The sequence below is a fragment of the Petromyzon marinus genome, chromosome 28 (genome assembly GCF_048934315.1).
Source record: "Petromyzon marinus isolate PM22_M1 ecotype Great Lakes invasive population chromosome 28, UKy_Petmar_22M1.pri1.0, whole genome shotgun sequence".
NCBI lineage: Eukaryota > Metazoa > Chordata > Hyperoartia > Petromyzontiformes > Petromyzontidae > Petromyzon > Petromyzon marinus.
Window position 1 is genome coordinate 11,191,428 of NC_133694.1, and position 23,417 is coordinate 11,214,844.

The window sequence follows — 23,417 nt, forward strand, 5'->3', positions numbered from 1 at the left end:
GTTTGCTATAATTTGTCACTGTTGATCAGCGAACCAGTCATGTGCAAAGTAGGTAGAAACCAGCACCTCCAGCAGACATGGCAAATTACATGTGTCAAACGAGGACAAACCATTTGAGGAAGGGGGCAAGGTGGGGACAGTCTTGCAGAAAAATAAAAAAATGTTCACGGTTGTAAACGTCCAGCCTGGACATCTGCGGTTAAATGTTCCACGTGCATTTGGCTCGTGCGGTGAGTGCCAATAGCCGCCAACACGGCGCTGCCAAATTCATCAAAGGCGGTCGTCTGCTGCCCGCACGTCGTGTTCCGTGCGTGCGTCACGTGTCGTGCTATCTGTGGCGGTGGTGCCGCCCCCCCCACCCCCCCACCCGTATGGCATGCCTGGCCCATTCCGTGTGTTCTTTATTCTTCGTTTGACGATAGGTCTCCGGTAGCCAGACGAATGCCTGTGTGGGCCAGGAAGCAAGCACTATGGTGCGCATATTTATGCACGAGTACCGACGGGCCCATTTGCTCTGGGTGTGTCTCACTTCCAAAACTGGATAACTAGATGTGCAAACCATTACTATGACCGTCTCATGTTAGAGCATCGGTGGCCTACGCGCTGCGTTCTAAGCGACGTGCGTGCCGCCCCTCTGTGCGTGTTGCAGCCTGTCCCACATGTGCCTTGCTGCACGCACAAAACATTGAGATACAGGGAGGGAAAAAAGTATTTCATCCCCTGCTGATTGTGTACGTTTGCCCACTGACAAAGAAATGATCAGTCTATAATTTTAATGGTAGGTTCATTTGAACAGTGAGAGACAGAATAATAACAACAAAATCCAGAAAACCGCATGTCAAAAATGTTATAAATTGATAAATGTTATAAATTGATAAAATGATTTCTGGCTCCCAGGTGTCTTTTATACCAGTAACGAGCTGAGACTAGGAGCACACTCTTAAAGGGAGTGCTCCTAATCTCAACTTGTTACCTGTATAAAAGACACCTGTCCACAGAAGCAATCAATCAATCAGATTCCAAACTCTCCACCATGACCAAGACCAAAGAGCTCTCCAAGGATGTCAGGGACAAGATTGTAGACCTACACAAGGCTGGAATGGGCTACAAGACCATTGCCAAGCAGCTTGGTGAGAAAGTGACAACAGTTGGTGCGATTATTTGCAAATGGAAGAAACACAAAAGAACTGTCAATCTCCCTCGGCCTGGGGCTCCATGCAAGATCTCACGTCGTGGAGTTGCAATGATCATGAGAACGGTGAGGAATCAGCCCAGAACTACACGGGAGGATCTTGTCAATGATCTCAAGGCAGCTGGGACCATAGTCACCAAGAAAACAATTGGTAACACACTACGCCGTGAAAGACTGAAATCCTGCAGCACCCGCAAGGTCCCCCTGCTCAAGAAAGCACATATACATGCCCGTCTGAAGTTTGCCAATGAACATCTGAATGATTCAGAGGACAACTGGGTGAAAGTGTTGTGGTCAGATGAGACCAAAATGGAGCTCTTTGGCATCAACTCAACTCGCCGTGTTTGGAGGAGGAGGAATTCTGCCTATGACCCCAAGAACACCATCCCCACCGTCAAACATGGAGGTGGAAACATTATGCTTTGGGGGTGTTTTTCTGCTAAGGGGACAGGACAACTTCACCGCATCAAAGGGATGGAGGGGGCCATGTACCATCAAATCTTGGGTGAGAACCTCCTACCCACAGCCAGGGCATTGAAAATGGGTCGTGGATGGGTATTCCAGCATGACAATGACCCAAAACACACGGCCAAGGCAACAAAGGAGTGGCTCAAGAGAAGCACATTAAGGTCCTCGAGTGGCCTAGCTAGTCTCCAGACCTTAATCCCATAGAAAATCTGTGGAGGGAGCTGAAGGCTCGAGTTGCCAAACGTCAGCCTCGAAACCTTAATGACTTGGAGAAGATCTGCAAAGTGGAGTGGGACAAAATTCCTCCTGAGATGTGTGCAAACCTGGTGGCCAACTACAAGAAACGTCTGACCTCTGTGATTGCCAACAAGGGTTTTGCCACCAAGTACTAAGTCATGTTTTGCAGAGGGGTCAAATACTTATTTCCCTCATTAAAATGCAAATCAATTCATAATATTTTTGACATGCGTTTTTCTGGGTTTTTTTGTTGTTATTCTGTCTCTCACTGTTCAAATAAACCTACCATTAAAATTATAGACTGGTCATTTCTTTGTCAGTGGGCAAACGTACAAAATCGGCAGGGGATCAAATACTTTTTTCCCTCACTGTACGTGTCGTGATTTCTCAATTCATCGGCAAATCTTTTTTACGGTTACGATAAATACACACCGAGTGATGTGTACAAATGTATGCTGCATGTGTATTTGGACAAGATGAAACAAATAGGAGATAGTGGAAACGGCACAGGAAATGCACAAATTATGAGACAGTACAAACAGTGTAGCATATGACAAAATAAAACCGATGCTTCAGTTGAATCTTGACCACAATCATGGCAATTAATTGGAATGAGACGGGGATAATCAGGCAAGGAGAGTTAACTCGAGCGGATAGGTACATGCCAACTTCCCATGCGATGTGGCCCTCGTGCCCAAGTAAGCTCTGTGCATCACGCTTTGCAATTTGAACTTGCCAAGCCGTGTGTTATTTGTTTTTTGCTGCAAACACAACGCACTGTATGCACCATGTGCACTGTTGTCTTTTGGCCCGAAGTGACGGTGCTGTCGCCGCAGCGCATATGCCAAGCTATAGGTGCACTGTACAGACACACATGCATACACACCTTCCTTGGTCTTCTTGTGGTCACCCCTCTCCCTCTGCAGGGACTTCTCCAGCCTGGAGCGATGCTCGTAAACCACTGTGGGAGAGACACAAATCGGTTCACATAGCCCACTCAACCTCTGTGCATCCTTTAGCCAGGCCCGTGAAAACACGTGTGCATCTCAATCATATCAAAGCCACAACAAACATCAACATCTTGGGCACGATTTCTGATAAATATTAAGTCATGAACCACTGATCAAATCACCCGAAATGTGCCTGATCTCATCATATTTCATAAACCATGCAGGATTTGAGCCCGAACAGTGGAGTGGTCACCACCATGAATAAAAGAGGTGTTATAGCCATCGGAGGGATACATATTCACAATGCCGTAGACACAACCATGACCACAAATGAGTATTCTTTGAGAGAAAACGTCTGAGTGATTTGTTCTTGCTTAAACTTATCTGCGATGTCCTCTTTAACCACAGCTGTGTTTGTCAACAGAACATAGAACAATATCCGTATAACACCTAGAACATCTCCTCCCAAAAACTGACTTTTGGTCACGATGGGATATAACACATTTTAAATTAAGGATAAGACATTCATTCCTCTGGTGCTTTATTGCCAGAAATTGTAAAACCTATTCTTGTTTTTCATACATTGATACTGGCAAAAAAGGTCCCATGATATGCATTCATCTACGAACATTTAAGTATAACTGATCTCGCTTTCAAAAGTTACCCACTCAAAAAACTATCCTTGGGAAAAAAAGGCAATAACGTCAGCTTGCAAGCGATGACGTGTTTCTCTTTTTGGGTCATGTCATCATTCCTATTGCCACGCGAAATTTTTCCTTTCAAGAACCCAATGCACACGCCGTTGCCAAGGGTTTCAAAATCACAATGACCATTTCTATGGTGTAAGTCTTACACGATGCAATGAAGCTCTTCAAGAAATATGTTGGGGAAAAAACTTGGAAGCAATCGGCTTGCCAAGTGCTTTTTTTTTATTAAAGGAACAGGCTGCAACAGCTCCACTTCCTCGTGAAGGCAGGTTTGAAATACAGCCCGATGACAATCCCTAACTTGTTCATGGCGGTAGCCCATCAAAGCGCCTGGGGTAGCTTCAACTATGAATGTAATTGATGGAATAATTACATCCCAACTGGGTAAGCATCCGTGAACTAAGAGCTATTTAGTCTTTGAGTTGCATACTCCTTCAAGCCAGCATGTCAGATCCTTAAAAGAATAAAATATCTGCGAGCACAGTCATAAGCCCCTGCGCAGGCCTCCCACGCGCGTTATCTCGAGGGATATATTAAGAGCTTTCTGCCGCTTGTTTAATTTGAACGAGTTTCGAATTAAATTAATCCCCTAGGGGCAGGCAGTCTCTACATCTCCAACACATTCCTTTCCAAGAATGTCACATGTACAAAGTGAACCCAAACACACCCCCAGTGTGAGCAGACAGCGGGCGTCTTTGCTTGTGTTTAATACCGCTCGACTTCCCGAAATGAGGTCACCGGCTACACAAAACCAATACGATGCTGAAAAATGGCATCATCCATCATTATGCTACACTTTCAGCTCAAGGTCCACCGTAATTAAATTACATAAAGGCAGTTCCACGATTTTGAACGTAACATTTCGGACACTGAAGATGTAGGTGGTGGTAGAGCGGGTGGCTCAGTGGATAGTGCACCGAGCTATTTTAATCCAGCGACCCGAATTGGATGCCCGGCCACGATTAACATAAGTGGCGAGCGCTATCTGAACTGCTTGTCCTGGGCGTCCACTTCACCAACCCGTGCACTGACCAGCGTGGTGAAGTATGGTTAAACAAACCCCAATAACAACTGTGCTGGCTGGTCTTCATCCAGCAGTGGATTAACAAAAGGGCAATACAAATATTATTATTGCTATTCAATATGGGCATGATTATGAGCATAACCATGAAGTAATTTTCAACTGAGAAAAGTATTTCAACCTATTAGAACTGTGAATTTGTTCAACTTTTTGGAAAATGGAAAAATGCTCATAAATGCCACGGTATAAAACATAGGCATTTTCCATTCACACGGTCATATTCCATGTGTAGTGGGTTCCAGGACACGGAGACGGCAGAATAGAAGCAGCACTATTTATTTAAACCTTAACAAGGGTTACACTAGAAGGGGTAGCGGCCCCTCCACCCGTATAACTCAGGAACACACCCCAGGCTCTCTAGCCTAAGCTCTAGGCTCCCAGTTCCTCCTGGTAGGGCTCTAAGGGAGGCTATCAGATCTGGCCCTGGTTAGGCACAGATCTCGGCACCCCGCCGACCAGGCCGGCCCTTAGAAGGACTCTGACTCTGGGGCTCTGGGGCCGCACCACTGGCTTGCTGTGCCGGCCCTGAAAAGGGCAGCAGTCACAGGAGTTCCAGGGTCTCACCTAGCTGGCCTTCTTTCTTCACTGGTTGCTTCAGCCTCGGGCCCCACACTCTGCCCCGAGCTCCCTGGCTCCCCGCACTTTATACCCACTGGAGCCTTAGCGGACGTTGTTGTAGCCACCAAGGTGTGGGTGAACCACACCTTCCCGTGCCATGTGTTTATTCCCCATAGCACCCCTACACATGTAATGAGTCTTTCAGTTCACGATATACAGATATCGTGAACTGAAAGACAACATATTACATGTATTATAAGCATCGATGAAAAAAGGACAACACATTTGTCAATAACACTGCCTTATAGAGACAAAGTATGTAATACTTAAAAATAAAAAGTATATAAGACTATGAAGAAGGTCAATGGCCCTTTTTCACAGCTGAGTATTTATTTATTTGTGCACCACTGTATCACCAAATAGTAAGGATCACTCAGAAGATTTTGAAATTTTCGTTAAGGTCTCATTTGTGGAAATGCCCTTCACAATCAAACAAAAAATATGACATTGTGTGATATGGTTGTGGGTTTAACGACATATTTATATTGATGTGATCTAACCCTAAAAAAACGTTATTGTGGATAATATAGCACCGTAGTCCATCAGCCTATGGGGCCTTGTGGATCAATGTATTCCACCGCATTTGTTTAAAGATAAACTCTGGACCAGTTTAAACATTCCAAGTCTCATCTGCAGAGTACTGCCTGTTGGAGAGTCCACATTTTACTATTAAGACTCAGAAAGTTTTAAACTGGACCATAGTTTGCATGATTAAATATATATTTCTGGAAAACATTGCTCCATATTGGCCCACGTCGGTGTGTATAGTATAGTTTGCAATGTATGGACATTTTAATAAAAGCTGCTAAAAAATCATGTTGGGGAGTGCAATAAAAATGTAGTTCCCATTTTGTCCCAAAGAACACCAGCTGGGGAGTATATATAAACCCACATCTCTCAGTGCCTGCCCAATGTTGTTTAAAATACGTATATAATCAAATAATGTACCACCTGTCAATAATGCATGAGCATCTGCCAATGGAGAACTGCACTGTGATAGTGAGCTTGAATCCCAATGGAAAAGCCACGAGCTCAAATTCAGTTCCATCATCCTCTCGGGGGTTTGCTATGGGAGGTCAACAGTGATCGGCTCACAAATAGACTTGGCCCCGGCAAGGTAATGTGGAATTATCAATAATGGGTTTTGGGGAAGCCAATGGTCATGAGCCATGCCGAATGCTCATTTGCAAGGCCGCCAAAAGGGCACAGCGAAGGCGAGATATTAACTACCTCGCCTTGTGTACAGGAAGTTGGGGGTTCGATCCCGACCCTGACGCCTGTATATTTAGAGTTTGAATGTTCTCCCCGTGGTCACGTGGATTTTTCTCCACATCCTCTGGTTTACCACTGTTATTTACCATGAAAGATGATACATTGCTCAGATTTTTAACAAAGAATGTTTAATATGCTAAAACATATTATCCAGATATATTATGGATATAACGACATAATTATGTCTATGCAATTACCCTTTGCTTTATAATAGTCGTGTAAACATGCAGAGTGATGGTAATAGCTAGGTATGTATTATGCTGTTTTGTATACAGGATGTATATAAAGGACTGTAAATGTGTTTGAATTACAGTGTGCAATATGTCAATAGTATATATTATTAAAGAAGGCCCATTGACCAAATTTGTTTTGCGTTTTACAATACAGTACTATAAATTGATTGTTGTGGCGAGATGTGAAGTGCCTCGCCTGGTATACAGGAAGGGCATGGGTTTGATCCCGACCCTGACGCTTGCTGGATATTTGAAGTTTGCGGTGTCTCTTTCCCCAGGGTCGCGTGGATTTTTCTCAAGGTCCTCCGGTTTTTCCCTCCACATTTAAAATCAACATCACGCGTTTTGAGTATTTGGCTGCTATACATTGCCACGTGATAAGCCACTTCATTTGGCTATCATTTGTGGCCAGGTGACTTCTGATAAAGCTCAGTGGGCTATACCTGATAAATAAAAAATATAGTTAAAAGCTTTATAGTTTAAAACGATTTTGAAGGCCCAGGGAAAATCGAGGCCTCCTCTGAGGCCAACCTCGGCTCATTGTGAGGCCCCCCAGGACACGAGGCCTGGCACAGATTGCCTCACCTGCTGCCCCTTCACTACAGCCTAGCTCAACCACAGAGTTGGGCCCTCACCACTTTGACCTGGGACCTGATAAAGGTGAAGGAATAAGGATCGGACATGATACGGTGAGACTTTACTGGGAATTACCTTCCAGGAGCTGCACCCTGCACCCCCCCGCCCCGCCATACACACACACACAACTTGCAGTCTTTTCCAAGAAACCAGGAGAAACGTGACCAAGCCTCCAGCAGCGGCATGGTATACTAATTGATGCCAGCACTGTTCAAACGCCACACATGTTTTATATTCCAAGATCACGCCCATTTTGAAGCCGGCTTTATAAAGAAATTGGTTCCTAAGAAATAACAGGTTTCAAAAAAGGAAGGTTTTTTTTTACTCTTTGTTTTTTTTCGGTAAAGTCACGTAGGTAAAATAAAAATAAAAGAAAACAATTAAATCACGACGTTTCGGAGGCAACACGAGCTTCCGTCTTCAGGTGGAACAGTCACAGCAAGATTGCTGCATCAAGATGCAGCGTCGTGATTTAATTGTTTTGTTTTATTTTTATTTTACCTACGTGCCTTTACCGGAAAAAAAAACCCAAGAGTATGAATCCTTGCAGTCACGAAAGCTTCAAATCTAGAAGGAAGGTTTTGTTTATGTGAATGTGAGCACATTCATGCATAACAAGAGCGAGGACTATGTTTTGCATTTTATTTGGTGAAATGTGGTGCGGCATTGCACGTGTTGCAAGAATGATATTGACTTTGATGTTTTTGGGCGAAGAAACTAATACAACTTTGAATCACAAAACTGTGGATTGATAAATCTTGACTTAAAGCTTTCGCGACTGCAGGAATTCTGGGTCTTTCGGTAAAGTCACGTAGATAGAAAAAAATATAAAAAATTTATAAAAATCACGACGTTTCAATCGCAACACAAGCAATCGCCTTCAGGTGAAGAAATACAGCAGGCGGACTGCTGAGACAGGCAGAAGTCTGCCTGCTGTATTTTTTCACCTGAAGACGATTGCTTGTGTTGCCATCGAAACGTCGTGATTTTTTTATTGATTTTTTTCTATCTACGTGACTTTACCGAAAGACCCAGAGAGTAAGAGTGTGGATTGATAGACGGAGGCACTGTCCGTCAGATACATCTTTATCTGCTGTCAATGAATGATGACGCATTTCATGATTATTAACCGTGAACATTTTTCATAAAATGTAAAATAAGATTTTTTTTTTAAATTGATATACGTCACGAGATCTATACTGTTGCCTGTTGCTGCCTAAGGCAGGTTTGTGCAATTTGTAAGCTGGGTCATCTTGTGTGAGTGTAATGTATGCGTGCAGCTCACTCACTTGTATTACAACCAAGAAATTACCATGTCATTCCCCAATGACCAAATACTGTACAGTAAAACCTCGGAGATCGAACGCACCAGAACTCGAACAAATCGGTGTTCGAACGATATTTCGGAACATTTTTTGCCCCGGAAACCAAAGGAAATTCGGAGGTCGAACGGCAATCGCGCCTTGAAAGAACTTGTACACGGCTGAGACGCGTATGGGCAGCGTGGATGACACTTGCCCAGACAAAGGTTTCACCACCTCCTCCTTCTCACCACCTTCCACTCAAGCCATCAACTCTCCTTACTACAGGTAAAGTGAAGTTCAATGTTTATTTATTTCATTTATTCCATATATGTATTCATTTATTCCATTTATTTATTGTTTCTTGATTTTTTTTGTATGATTTTATGCATGTAATTACTGTAAACTTCGTGTAAAAATGCTTTATAATGAGAGATTTCTTGTGTCTGGAACCAATTAATGTCATTTAATTTCATTCTTATGGGGACAATTAATTCGGTGTTCGAACAAATCGGTGTTCGAATGGCCTTCTGGAGCGAATAAAGTTCGATCTCCGGGGTACCACTGTATATGTATTTAATTATGTATTAGCCACAGACGTTTTCTCTAACGCATTGAAAACGACCCAATAAAACTAAGCGAGCAATTTAACTATGTATAATGTATAAGGTTCATTGGGTGCCATGGTGGCGAGATGTTAACTACCTCGCCCGGTATGCAGGAGGTCCCGAGTTCGATCCCGATGTTGGCGCCTGTATAATTGTAGTTTGCGTATTGTCTCCCCGTGGTTGCGTGGGTTTTTCTCCGGCTCCTCCACATTTAGAATCAACATTCATTTAGAGTATGTGGCTGCTATACATTTCCACATGACGATGATAAAACACTTTGTTGAGCTACCATTTTCAGCCGGGTCGCTTCTAAAAAACAGCAATACAGCTCAATGGGCCTTATATGGTAAAGTTAAAAGCTTAGTTTTAGTTGAGTTATAAAAAAAAAACTATTTAATTGCTTTCAGTAAGACAAGTTGTGACCTGTTTAGTTCAAGAAATTGAAAAACAAACATCACGAAGCACATTGGGATGCAATGAATGGCAGCCAAAATGTCAGCTTCCTTGTCCAAGAGAAATGCAATTTCACTGAGGGAAGTTGCTGTTTCCACAAGTGCTACGACGCCAAAGCGGGCAGGGCATTACACAACGGTGAACGCTGCCTGCCTTCACCATTAATCTGCCAAGTAAGCACAGACCCAGCACACAACTCACTGACATTTGCAAAAAGTTCCGCCGATAATGTTAAAAAAGTTAAAATTATTTGGCAGATACAATCTGCTTCCAACTTAACTATCACCATGCAGCTAAATGTCAAAAGGCAGAGATAATATATTTTTATGCAAAAAAGATCAACACATTAGTCACCTGAAACATTTTTTATGATTTATATTTATGCAAAATTCCCATGAGGGGGAATTGACCAAAAATATCAATGCAAGACTCTCTTGAAAAAGACTATTGAGACTCAATGAGGATTCCAGGCTAAATTATATTAGGACTATGATTTATAATAACCCACTCATAATGGGAAAACTCCACATTTAACCACTTTGAAGGAAATAAACAGCGGTCACCCAATGTAGAGTGTGGCCACTTTCACAGAAATGCTGAATTTCCATCACCGTCTTCAGACCAATGATGCACATCAGCACCAACGAATACTCACGAGACCCAAGAAAACACTGTATTGAGTATCCTAACTCATCAGCCCATCTCTGCCCTCACCAATGCCTTCTTAAATTATTCTCCCAGTATACAATGGTTTTCCTATTTCTGGTCCCTTACAAACAAATGAGATATCTGGAAATATCGTGTGCCCTCCTTAACCCGCATTGCTCCTCTCGCCGTCAGATTTTCTAAGCACTCATCTCCAAAGCCATGCTAAGCATCTGTGCCACCCCCACTACCTGACAAGGTAATCTCGAAAAACAACATCCATCTTCACCAGACTGGCAATGCACCACACCTGCAGCTACAGGCAAAGTCCGTGTCAGTGAAAGAGGAATTAAAATAACATCGGTCCTAGTCTATTTTTTTCTTCAGAATTCCACAACATGTCACTGCACTCGGTTACAAACGTAAACATAATCATTTATCATGGTATAGCAAAACAGCTCTGCAGATGAGAGATTGACTTACAGGCAATAAGGACTAATTCTGACTCAAACAAGCCCCAGGTCTTCCTTGGAAAGCAATGCACTCTATTTCGAGGTTTAGATGCACTCAGATATTTACACAGGCTTGCAGCCAAAATAAATTCCACTTTGCACAAAATTAAACCGAGGTTGTGTATGGAAAGACTGGCTTGTGTCAAAGGAATGTGGAATATACAATGCTGGTTCATGGCCTACAACAGAAACAAGTGCTACCCCAATGATTGATTGTCCAAGTACAGTATACACCAACTTTAACACCGATTTCTAAGAAACATCGGTACATGTTCATTTTAAGAATTGACTGAGAAGCATTGGCATGCATAGTATGGTACAGGTAGAGATACAAAACATAAAAAGTAATTTTAAAATAACTGGATCCAGAAAACCAATTTTTGCAAAAGCTCAGTCGACAGAATAAGTTACCACCATTAACATTTTAAAATTACATTTCAGAATTGGTATATTAAGCACACAATGTGAAGGCATGAGAACGGAGCTTGTACGTTTGATTAATCGCACAAGCCGAGTGCGCTTAAATTAGTGCTGTTGTGCCATTTTTTTTTCACCCACATAGGAATAATGGTAATAATCAATCCGTGGAACATTTATTTCCTTTGAGGAGTTTGCAAAACCGGCAGTTAATGCTCATCTCCAGTACTTTAATTCTCCCACTTCTCATCCAATATACGTGGATTTAATTTTACCAGGCTAAACTCATTAGCTAATGAGCACATGGCTTTAATGTATCCAGCAGCAGCTATCGCCAAACCGCACAGGGCACAAAAAGCCTAAAAAGCCTCAGGACATGAAAATAAATACGCACGCTGTGCGTGTGATTTATGCTGCACCGACATTTGCTGCACTACCAATGGCTATTTCTGCTGTTATTTTTAACTAGTGGGTTATGGTGGTATAATGCCTTGTTCAGATTTACACACGTAAAAAAAAAACAGCGGATTATAAGGAAACCCTCAAGGCAGCTCGTGCGGGCTAGTTTCACTACGGCTGGGGAACAATCGCCGGCAAATCCCAGGGGGTCAATTTCATTTAATCATCACTTTAGCGCGCGTCAGGGAGACCGATTACGAGCGCAGACGGTGATGAAACTAAATATAATGACAACGTGCACAAGTCAAAACATTGTCCCTTTTTTTTTAGAAGATGTATATACAACACATACACTGGGCTTTGGAAATGTTCAGTTTGATGTCTTTGGCCGCTGTTGAATTACATGCAACTGTAGCCTTTTTCTTTTCAACTCTGTGTGCGCAAACTCTCGTCCTATAATGGATCCATTCAACTGAGACCATGAAGGCCACATTTTTTTTTATTAGGCAAGAAAAAAATGTCCGTGTTCAACATGAAGTAAACAGTGTTACTTGTGGGAATGAGATTTGATCACAAAAATAGTCAAGGCAGTGGTTTTTTTTTGGTCTGTTCCAGTTATTGTGCGGGAGTGGTGCTCATCTCCAATGGCGTGCCTGATCCAGAGATGGAAATTCCACATTCCAGTAGCAGGGGCCAGTCTATCCACACATAGTGACTCATGCTGGCTTCCAACAAAGGTGCATTCCTTTTGCTAACACGCGTGAGGTAACATGTAAGTAAATCCACAAACTGAATTTTTAACTTCACTCGCACATTCTCAGAATATCAGCAAGCTTTGTTAGAAAACAAAAAATTGCTCAGCGCACTGTACTTCAATATCTGGAAACATTTTTAACATTGTAGTTGATTGAATAAACACAAAACAAATCTATGTTGCGGCACTCATCTCTGGCCGTAATTCTGTGGTGGAAATTCCACATTCCAATGGCGAGCACATGTGTCGGTAGCAGCAAAAACTTGAGAAACAGGCAAATGGGAACCGTGCCGGCTTGGACATCCAGCATTCTTGCTTCACCTCCGAACAAACCACCGTCATACGGAATTCTCATGCTGCCTCTCAAAGCCTTCACTCGTGCCGCGAAGATGAATGTCAACAGCAAACTGCAAATTTGAAACTAAATAATCCGAAATCTAATCTCCTGCTGCAATCACGGACACAAGTTTGGCTTTCATGTGTTTGTTGCGCGTTTGGCAACATGACCCACGTGCTCCTAAGAACGTGCATCTGATAGCGCAAGTAGCCCAGTGCGAACCTCTTTTTACCTTTTCCCCATGAAATTGTAGTTGCGTCGAAGAATTAATGAGGTTTGCACGTGTGAGGCTTTACAGGACACTTATAATCCAAGACCACACACAAGTTTTGCAGTGTCAATTTAAAGCTTTCGTGACTGCAGGGATTCATATTCTTGGTTCTTTCGGTAAAGTCACGTAGAAGGGAAACAATAAAATAATAAAAAAATGTTTTATTGCTTTATATTTTTATTATTGTTTCCCTTCTACGTGACTTTACCGAAAGAACCAAGAATATAAGTTCTTCAGTGTAAAATAAATTGACACGTTATTTGTAATTAAAATTCTGAAGGAACTGAGAAAATACTGTGCAATTGGATAAATCTTAAGCGAACCATCGTTTAAAGACCACACAGCGATGCATTGTCCCAAAAGACCATTTTTTTAATGTATTCAAAATAGTATCTAAATATATCTGCATCAAGTTAAAACATGTAATGATTTATGCACCTCAAAGCGTGATTTCGTGAACTGAGAATATGGAATTTCCACCACTGATTCAGAGACACGAGAGAGATGGTAAGTGCTGCCCCCCATTGCATGCTCGTGCAGACACTATGACTGTATTTTGACAACGGGTAATACTTTTTAAAAACCACACCTTTTATAGCCACAATAAAATGTAAATAAGACCCCTAACGGATCCATAAACCTATCCATAGACCCCCTATTGCCCCTGGCTGTTGTGACGTTAACGTAAAACAATGGAAAGCTGATCATTTTTGTACCGGCAATTCCAATTTACAAGCTCACGTCACTTCACACAGTGACATCTTCCCACACAATCGGTACGTGGCGGTTTGGCTAGAGTTGTATAACCAGGGTCTTGTTTCGATATAAGAGAGCATTGCATAAATTCAAAACGTATTCTAGATTTATAGGTCGTGTTAAAGAGAAAACGGATGTCTTTAGGTGCTTTATTAACTCGAATTGTACAAATGTACTGACTTGTATTGTTATAGACATGGTATACATCAGCATGCAAGGTGCATGAATCGTAACATGTTGGTATACATCAAATGAATGCATATGAACGTGCATTCGATTACCTTCATATATGGTTTGTGGTGTGTCTGTTTGTGGCTGCTGTGTGTCAATGTGATATTCACATCAACGCTGTCATGAGAGAATGGTATTACCATGAATGGCAATGCATTTTGCCCAATCATTTTGATCAAGCATGTGCATAACGTGATTATGCAATATCTGAAAACCGGACGATACACATAAAACTGAAATTCTTTACGGAAGCACGTCAAACACATGTGGGGGTGTTTTTAAACAAAGAAGATGTTTTAATGAACAAAATTGTATTACATGAAATTAAGTACTGTATGGGACGTCAGTTTTGGATGTGAGACGGCGTTACTGATGAACATTGATGCACGCTTTGATAAAACAAACTCTTCCGTTATACAAACGACAAAGGATCGCATTCAAAGATGATTAATATTAAACATTTGAACTCTCCTTCCCTGTCATCGATACAAAATGTCTGTATGTAGAACTTATTTTGCACCGTACATAGCCAACCGTGCTAATCGGAGGTGCAGACATGAGGCCGATATCATCAAAATGGATTACCACCCCCTGTACCCCTTTTCTCCCCTTGTATTGTCCCCTTCCCCTCTTCAATTTCCAGTTGGTTAAAAAAAGACAAAACAACTCTAAAACCAACTGATGTTTTAAAAGCGAGTCGTAACGCGTTACACAGACATACACCAGATCACGTGAAATATTACACGGATGAAGTCGCATGCGTTTCAAAGTCTACACAGACCCCTTGGCTCAAATCACTTTGGTGAAACTCTACATCACAGCTCAACTACATTAACAGTTCAAACCCCGTTTAGAAGATGACGAAGCCGACCATCCCTCTGGAATCAACATAAAATGCGTACTTGCTTTGTGGCAAGTCAACAGTGACCAGCCACACTGACTTAAAGCTTTCGTGACTGCAGGAATTCATATTCTTTGGGTCTTTCGGTAAAGTCACGTAGATAGGTTGAAAAAAAACAACCTATCAATGTGACTTTACCGAAAGACCCAAAGAATAAGTGGCCATACTATAGGAAGAAATTATTTGTCATGGGAATGTGGAATTTCCACCGCTGGCTTAGGCCACCAACAAAGATGAGTGCTACTTCCATATTTAAGCTGTAGGACATGTCATGAATAAATCCTGACTTAAAGCTTTCATGACTGCAGGCATTCATATTCTTTGGGTCTGTCGATAAAGTCAAGTAGATAGATTTGTTTGAACCTATTTACGTGATAGGTTTATTTGACTTTACCGAAAGAGTATGAATTAAGAAAAAAAAACAAGTTATACATTAACTTACTGGCATTAGGTTTGTGTGGCGGCTGAGAAAACGTTGCACACAAGACCACGGGATGCCAACAGCTACCGCCAAATGCACACACTCATTGTGAGGCTGTGGAGAGAGACAATTTCTGCGGAAGCTGCTGTTGTTTACACTACACACACACAAACTCAGACAGGGACGGCGGCTGCAAACCTGTGCACGCACAAGCGCTCCCTCCCCACAGCTGAGTACGCAACAACACTGGAGATACGCTCACACAGCTGGGCCACACGAGAGGGCCCCCCCCACCCCCATCAAAAAAGGAAGGATAGTTCAGCTGCAAATGGGCCTTGGAGTGCAGGGTTTTCTCCCTCCTTTTACCGTCCGGTTCGACCACTTCGGCAGCTTCAATCGGAGTTGGGTGGGTTCACAGCAGAGCCGAGCTCACGTTTCAGGAGCTGCCTTCAGGAAGATAGGCTTTCACGATGAATCTCCTCCAGAGCAACTGCTTAAATTGACAAGTGGTTGTTAGGTCATTATACCATACGCTTTACCTGTCCCGACCACGATCCAAAATACACAGCTGGACGTTAATACGGGTCAATTACATGACAGCATTGGATATTCACGAACAAAACAAAAACTGTGGCCCTTAGGGAATTGCTTCTGTATAGAATTCCAAAAACCAGGCCATGAGAATGCGAAAACCCGACATAAAAAAAATAAACCTTCCCACCTTCTGAGCTAAGCTCTGCACGAAGAGCCACTACCCAAACGTAAACCCACTTTGACGTGTTCCCTTGCAAGCAGCGGCATTGCTATCGTGTGCAGGCAGTGCAACTGCACCAGGCCGAGTGGCCGGAGGGGGCCCCCACACACAAGGCGATGAAGACGAGGAAGGGGCAATTAGACAGGCGGTCCCATTTAACTCCTTGCTGCGTGAGCCATGCCTGCCACACTACACCACTGCTTGTAACGCAGCATTGACGCTACGTGTACACCACTGCCCATGCATTTCCTTCATTTATATTTGAATTTGGATACTGTCCAATGTATAACATCAACGTAAACACTACTCGGTTACACCCATCACTGCGTAGGGGGCACCAATTCACACTCGCATGTGCAATGTGCAGTATTAAATCAGCATGCAACGTTCAACACAGAGTTGAGAAAGCCACATAACAATGTCCACACAATGGGATGATATGTGGTGACTGTCGAGCCCAAGGCTATAAAATGCTCTTATAAAGTACCAAACTTTTAAAATAGCCACATTAACCCGAAGCCACAGCTATGCAACTATTGGCTGTAAGATATTGAAAGGTAATTCTGCAGCAGTTTATCAAGATCAGCAAGGTGAATGCACTTTTTTTTTTAATATACAAACACTAACGGCTTAGTGGTCTACAAATTGACAAGAATGAATAAGGTACAAGAGTCAGTAAATAACAAGAGTGAGCAATTTTCTATTTCCAAATCACAGCTTATGTGCCAAAACGTATTCACACACGCACACTTAAACTCGGTAATCGCCAGGTCATTAATCCTGACGGTGATACGATGCTAAAAGCAACCAAGAGGTGAGATCCAAGAATAATTCTCGATCCATATTACCCAGCCTCTGAAAAGATTGCGAGAGAGACACCGAATCATGCCGTTCAAAAACTCTATAGTTGATACACGTACCACTTTATTGATATTTGGGATTATACTGTGAATTTAAAACGACCTTGTAAAATAACTGACCGATTCATATTTGAAATTGTATACACATTATAGTGGGGTCGAGCAATGGTCCGCACACTGCTATAAATACGGCGACCTGAGTTCGATTCCCAGCCACAGCCAATATCTGAACCAGTCTTGATTTTATCCCCATCAATCAACTCGAATTTAACAGCGTGAGTATGGTAAAAAAACACACACAAATGAATGACATGGGAACGTCTTCATCCATCCAGAAGTGGATGAACGAAGCGATGTAAGTTAGTATCACTACTATAGAGTACATACAGCAGCTGTGTCGGGCAAGTGTTCTTATTCTTTCGTATGGAATTTTTGGGGATTGCAACAGATTACAAATTGATGTCGAGATTTTATATCAATCCGACTGCTTCAGGAGTCGCCGCGTGGATTTGTTTCAGATCGCCGTTGAATGATCTGATTGGGCAGTCGTTCACGATGTGTTGCAGGGTCTGAGACGTCACACCACCACAGTCACAGAATGGACTCTCGTTAATTTTCCATTTCCGGAGAAAGTGTCCCAAACATCTTCCATGGAGTATCCGGATCCAATTCAAGGAGGACCAAATCTTGCTCGGTAGGTCAGATCCGGATTAAAGGATTGTGGGATTTGCTGACGATGGATTTCTGCAGCAGGTTGGTGTTTGCAGATATCCATCAAGTATCGAGTGTACTATATTGGTAAGTATTGATTTGTATTAGTAAGTATTAATTGGGTAAGTATTATATCTCTCTACTACTAACATGTACTGCCTGGGAGGTGCGGTATAAATCATACATTATAATGATGCACAATATTTTTTTTACATACTAATACTCCTCCCTCAGTGTTGCATGGATGCCACACTTGCGTTTAGCTCCAGCATTTTGGCTAATATATAACAACAAACACATTGCAGCACTGTACAGTCAGCATAATAGCCGAGTTACAAATGAACCAATCAGCACTAATAGCCTGCCCTTCCTGCAACCAACAAACCACTGGGTGGGAATACATTTTCTATAGGAATGCCAAGACTTATGAAGCATTGCTGTGAATAGCATATTGCTGTGAATAGAATATTACTAGTGGTACGGGAAATTCCTGTTGTTGCGCAGAGAACTGAAGCTACAAAGGTGTAAACGCAAGCTAAAAACAGCTACAATACTTCCGGGGGGAAAAAAAACACTCGTAAACACAAAGCTTTCGTGACTGCAGGAATTCATATTCTTTCAACGAATATCGTAAGCACAAGTATATAATAGCGCACACAACCCGCACATATGCCATGCATACACAAAGGCAGAAAACAATGTTCAGTGCTACCCATACATATATCTACCCAAGACTATAATACTGGTGTCATACAATGCCCCTCATTTTCAGCACAATGGTATCAAATGTAGACATGTGTTTCAAGACAATTTCGTCCCTTGGGTGACGACTGCGCCAGGTGGCTTGTGTTGACGATCCACAGCAAACATTAAATGCTTATTCAATAGCGACATAACTATGTGGGGGAGGAGACCAGTTTGCACAGTGATGCCTTGTCAACCCGTACTGGGCAGCATGGTTAAGATTGGTCAAAACATTCCATGACCGACGACACAGCAGCATAAGGTGGCCTTCTGCCCGACTCCCCACAAGTGTATTGATAAACGGCTGTGACTTTCTAACGTATTATATCTCTCTGCTACTAAGATGGGCCATTGCCCGAAATGGCACATTTAAAATCATATATACGGTTCGTTAACGTGGCAGTTATTTGAGGATTGTGTTCAGGCTATTATTTACATTTTAAAGACAAATTGCCTGGAATCACGAAAATACCCAATAAAAAATACTTATCAATGACAGTTTGGGTCTCCAACAGCAGAGCAAAGCATCTACTGTAACATCGGGCAAGTCTTCGAGCCACCACCCACTGAGCTGTCTACCTAAAGAGCTTATTGAACACAATGGAAATAGAGATATTGATGGGAAGCTGGGGAGAACCCGATTTCTTTGACCGTGAGGCATCAGCAGTAACGGGGAACATCTTCCCAGCGGTGACTGTGATTTACAAGTCGACATTTGTGTTAAATGTTTACCACAGCAGCAACCAACAGATGAATGTCCGCAAACACTGCACGCAGCCAAATCCATGGGTGAAAAATGTACGAGACAAAAAAAAGTCAATTCAAACCATACCCACCACCCAAAACAAGCATTGTACGGGTGGGCAACCACAGCTAATCGACATTACCAGTCTGTGGTGGAAACTTAATATTCTCACGGCGATGTCCAATATCCTGACCTTTAGGGCTACACCTTAACCTTTTGTCATCATATATATCAATCTCAATGCACAGCCCTGAAATTACTTTCTTATGCCACTACATGGTGCTACAGGGTGCTCAAGAAAGCGCATCTGGAGGGTATTTGACCTACTTTTCCACAATCCAATTTACGCACACCGACTATACATACATGTCACCTATGTTATCGAACAACTTACCCACTGCATGACTCTGGGATATTTCATATATTTTTATGACACTGTGCTCAGTCTATCCCAGACTCCGATCTGAACTGACATCTTTACCGAGTCTAAGCGCTCGTATGCACATGGACACGAGTGCAAATCCATAAACATGGGGCCGCCAAAATATGTTATGGATGCCCTGGGCAACATACCAGTTGAGGCAACCTCCGATCTGGGTCGCAGGGAAAAAAAACTTTCCCCACTTAACCCAAAACTTGTGGGTAAATTACAATTGTGTCGTTCGTGATTAATTGCAACTATAATGGCATTGTAGTTTCGGTCAACGCTACTGTTAATTGTAAACACAACCATAATACAGTTTTGTTTTTGGGTTAGATCGCGTAAATATGTCGTTAAACCCGCCACCACCCGACACAGCCAATTAGTAAGGTTTGTCACGTAAACAGAACGTGCCAATTCGTTACTAGTACAGCACACCGGTGTGTTGGAGAGCAAAGCCACAAACTGTAAACAAAAACAATTAAGCCACGCACAAAGAAATCTTCCTGGAACCGCTCCTATACAACCACAACTTCACCACGATCATGAAGCTCCTACCTACCCACCACCACCCATTCGGTGGCGCATGGCACACCTTACCTTGGAGCTGCGCCGCCAGGGACTCCTGCTGCTGCTGATACTTCATCGACAAACTCTCCGCGCGCCGCGTCTTGCCGTGCAGCTCGCTGTACATGATGGCCCCGTAGACGAAGGCGGCCACGGTGAGCAGCAGAAAGGCGCTCTGCAGGAAACCTTTTCGTCGGCTGCACATGCTACTGCCCATGTCACGCATTAAGCAATGCGTTCGTGCGATGCAGCCCGCCCCGCAGAGCGCACCAAAGCTTCGGGCAACGCTCACCCCCACCCCCAAGGCCGCTTCGCCCACGGGAGCCACACAGTCGCCAGAACAACTTGGCGATCCTTCGAAGTTACCCACCAACCAATTGACTCCACGTTATAAACAAGTTACCTACTAACTTCCACACCTGCCAAGTAACCCACCAACCAGTCCACCTTTTCAACAACGCAACCCACCAAATACGAGCCCTAGCCCAAAAAGAACCCAACTTACCAATGAACCAACATACCAACTTTCCCCACCTTCAAAAGGACTCACCCAATGAACCCAAAATCAACAACCGCATACCAATTAACCTACCATGGAAGCAACTCACCGACCAACTATCACACCTAACTTCAACATAATTCACCTACCGACTAACAGAATGTTCAAAATAAAGTACTTGCTAAACTTAACCGACCTTCTCAAGCAAGCAAAGTTCCTCAAAACATCAAATTCCAAACGCAGACCGCTACGGTAAGCCTCCTCCGCCAACGCAACGTAACCCCGGCTCACCCGACCAACAACTCACACAAACTCCCTCGAGCAAATTCACTCCCCGCCCTCACCGCACCACCGATCGAGCTGCCCGACTCACCCGGCTCAGTCACCTACCAAACGACCCGTCCAAGGACTCCCCTTGCAGCCCCAAGCACCCACAGCTACCCCAGAGAACAGAGCCCCCAATAAAACTTACTTCACTCTCACCGCGACCGATACGCAGCTGACGCTTCAATGCATCCGTGCGTGCGTACGCTTATTCCGCAGACAACCTCCGCGTCGCTACGCCGCGAACTGGTCGCACATCTGAGCGCCGTCGAGTCTGTCTAATCTTTTGCACAGTGAGCGCCGCCAGCGGAGGCTCGGGGAGGGAGACTCCGATGCGTGCAAGGCCCAAGCCTCGGGCTCGTCTAGCGGATCCGCCGGATACAGCGTCGCTTGCGCCCCGAGAAGACCCGACTCCCCCCACCCACCCTCGCCACGGTCCAAGTTAAGAGCGTTGCTGCAACGGCGGCGAGGCTCGATGAATGCTCGAAGCTCCTTCCGCGGGTGTTACGAGGAGAGCGGCGAGGCGTGCATGAGCGCGAGCGAGCCGCAAGTCGGTAACAAGGACAGCCGAGCACTCAGTCCTGAGCGGGACGCGCGGCTTCAATGGCGGAGCGACTCGTGTCACGCCGCAAGGCATGTCGGGAGCGCGGTGCGCGGGGCACGTGCCCCTTTGGGGCCCCATCGACAAACACGGAGCACGAGACATTGTCAGTGCAGTGCCACAGTGGAGCATTGCACAGACTGCTGTTACATAGTGGAGCATTGCACAGACTGCTGTTACATAGTGGAGCATTGCACAGACTGCTGTTACATAGTGGAGCATTGCACAGACTGCTGTTACATAGTGGAGCATTGCACAGACTGCTGTTACATAGTGGAGCATTGCACAGACTGCTGTTACATAATGTAGCATTGCACAGACTGCAGTACCACAGTGGAGCATTGCACAGACTGCTGTTACATAGTGGAGCATTGCACAGACTGCTGTTACATAGTGGAGCATTGCACAGACTGCAGTACCACAGTGGAGCATTGCATAGACTGCTGTTACACAGTGGAGCATTGCACAGACTGCTGTACCACAGTGGAGCATTGCACAGACTGCTGTTACATAGTGGAGCATTGCACAGACTGCTGTTACATAGTGGAGCATTGCACAGACTGCTGTACCACAGTGGAGCATTGCACAGACTGCTGTACCACAGTGGAGCATTGCACAGACTGCTGTTACATAGTGGAGCATTGCACAGACTGCTGTACCACAGTGGAGCATTGCAGACTGCTGTACCACAGTGGATCATTGCACAGACTGCTGTAACACAGTGGATCATTGCACAGACTGCTGTACCACAGTCGATCATTGCACAGACTGCTGTACCACAGTGGATCATTGCACAGACTGCTGTACCACAGTGGATCATTGCACAGACTGCTGTACCACAGTCGATCATTGCACAGACTGCTGTACCACAGTCGATCATTGCACAGACTGCTGTACCACAGTGGATCATTGCACAGACTGCTGTACCACAGTGGATCATTGCACAGACTGCTGTACCACAGTGGATCATTGCACAGACTGCTATACCAGTAAATCATTGCACAGACTGCTGTACCATAATAGAGCATTGCAGACTGCTCTAACATTGTGGAACATATTCTTGGTTCTTTCGGTAAAGTCACGAAGGGAAACAATAAAATAAAAATATAAAACAATACAATTTTCACGTTTCGACTGCAATACAAGCAATCATCAGGCGTGAAAACCACAAGAAAACTTGAAAAAAAAAGTGGCGGTTTATAACGTTAGCACCACGGAGAGCGATTTGAGTTTGTTCAGATGGACGAGTCCATCTATGTTCGGAAAAGAGGGGGGAGACGAAAATAATGGATGCGGTCTGAAAGCCACCTTAAGCGTGATCAATCAAGACCCGAAATGGTTTATCAAATCCTTCCAATGATTGCTAAGCCAGAATCCATCTCGGTTGAAATTGTCTGTTTGTATATGTAGATAGCCTCATGAAAAAAAAACCGCCACTTTTCAAATTTTCTTGTGGTTTTCACACCTGATGATGATTGCTTATGTTGCAGTCGAAACGTCGTGATAATTTTATTGTTTTATATTTTTATTTCCCTTCTGCGTGACTTTACCGAAATAACCAAGAATACGAATCCCTGCAGTCACGAAAGCTTTAAATCAAAATTGTGGAACATTGCAGACGATGCTAAAGTGGAGCAATGCAGACTTCTGGACCATAGTGAAGCGTTTATTTTCAGCACCAGTGGTGCACTGCATACTCCAGTCCCAGTGGAGCATTGCAGACTGTTGTACCAGTGGAACAAAAGCATAGTACATAGCCTAGTCCCAGAGCAGAGCACTGGACAACCTAAA

At 43.7% G+C, this 23,417-nt stretch overlaps 1 protein-coding gene across 5 annotated transcripts in view; it reads right to left on the reverse strand.

Moving 5' to 3' along the window:
• Nucleotides 1–21,638, reverse strand: part of LOC116947017 (uncharacterized) — a 48,197-nt gene extending 26,559 nt beyond the window's left edge. For 2 of the 5 annotated variants that reach the window (XM_076070201.1, XM_076070202.1), the window contains exons 1-2: nt 20,236–21,637; nt 2,784–2,858 (exon numbers count right to left, since the gene is read on the reverse strand). In XM_076070201.1, the coding sequence (XP_075926316.1) occupies nt 2,784–2,858; nt 20,236–20,428 (268 nt within the window). In that variant the 5' untranslated portion in view covers nt 20,429–21,637. Of the gene's footprint in view, nt 1–2,783; nt 2,859–20,235 lie in introns of all 5 variants that reach the window. The other 3 variants (XM_032962366.2, XM_032962364.2, XM_076070200.1) reach the window with 3 other exon arrangements.
• Between the last annotated feature and the right edge of the window lie 1,779 nt (nt 21,639–23,417).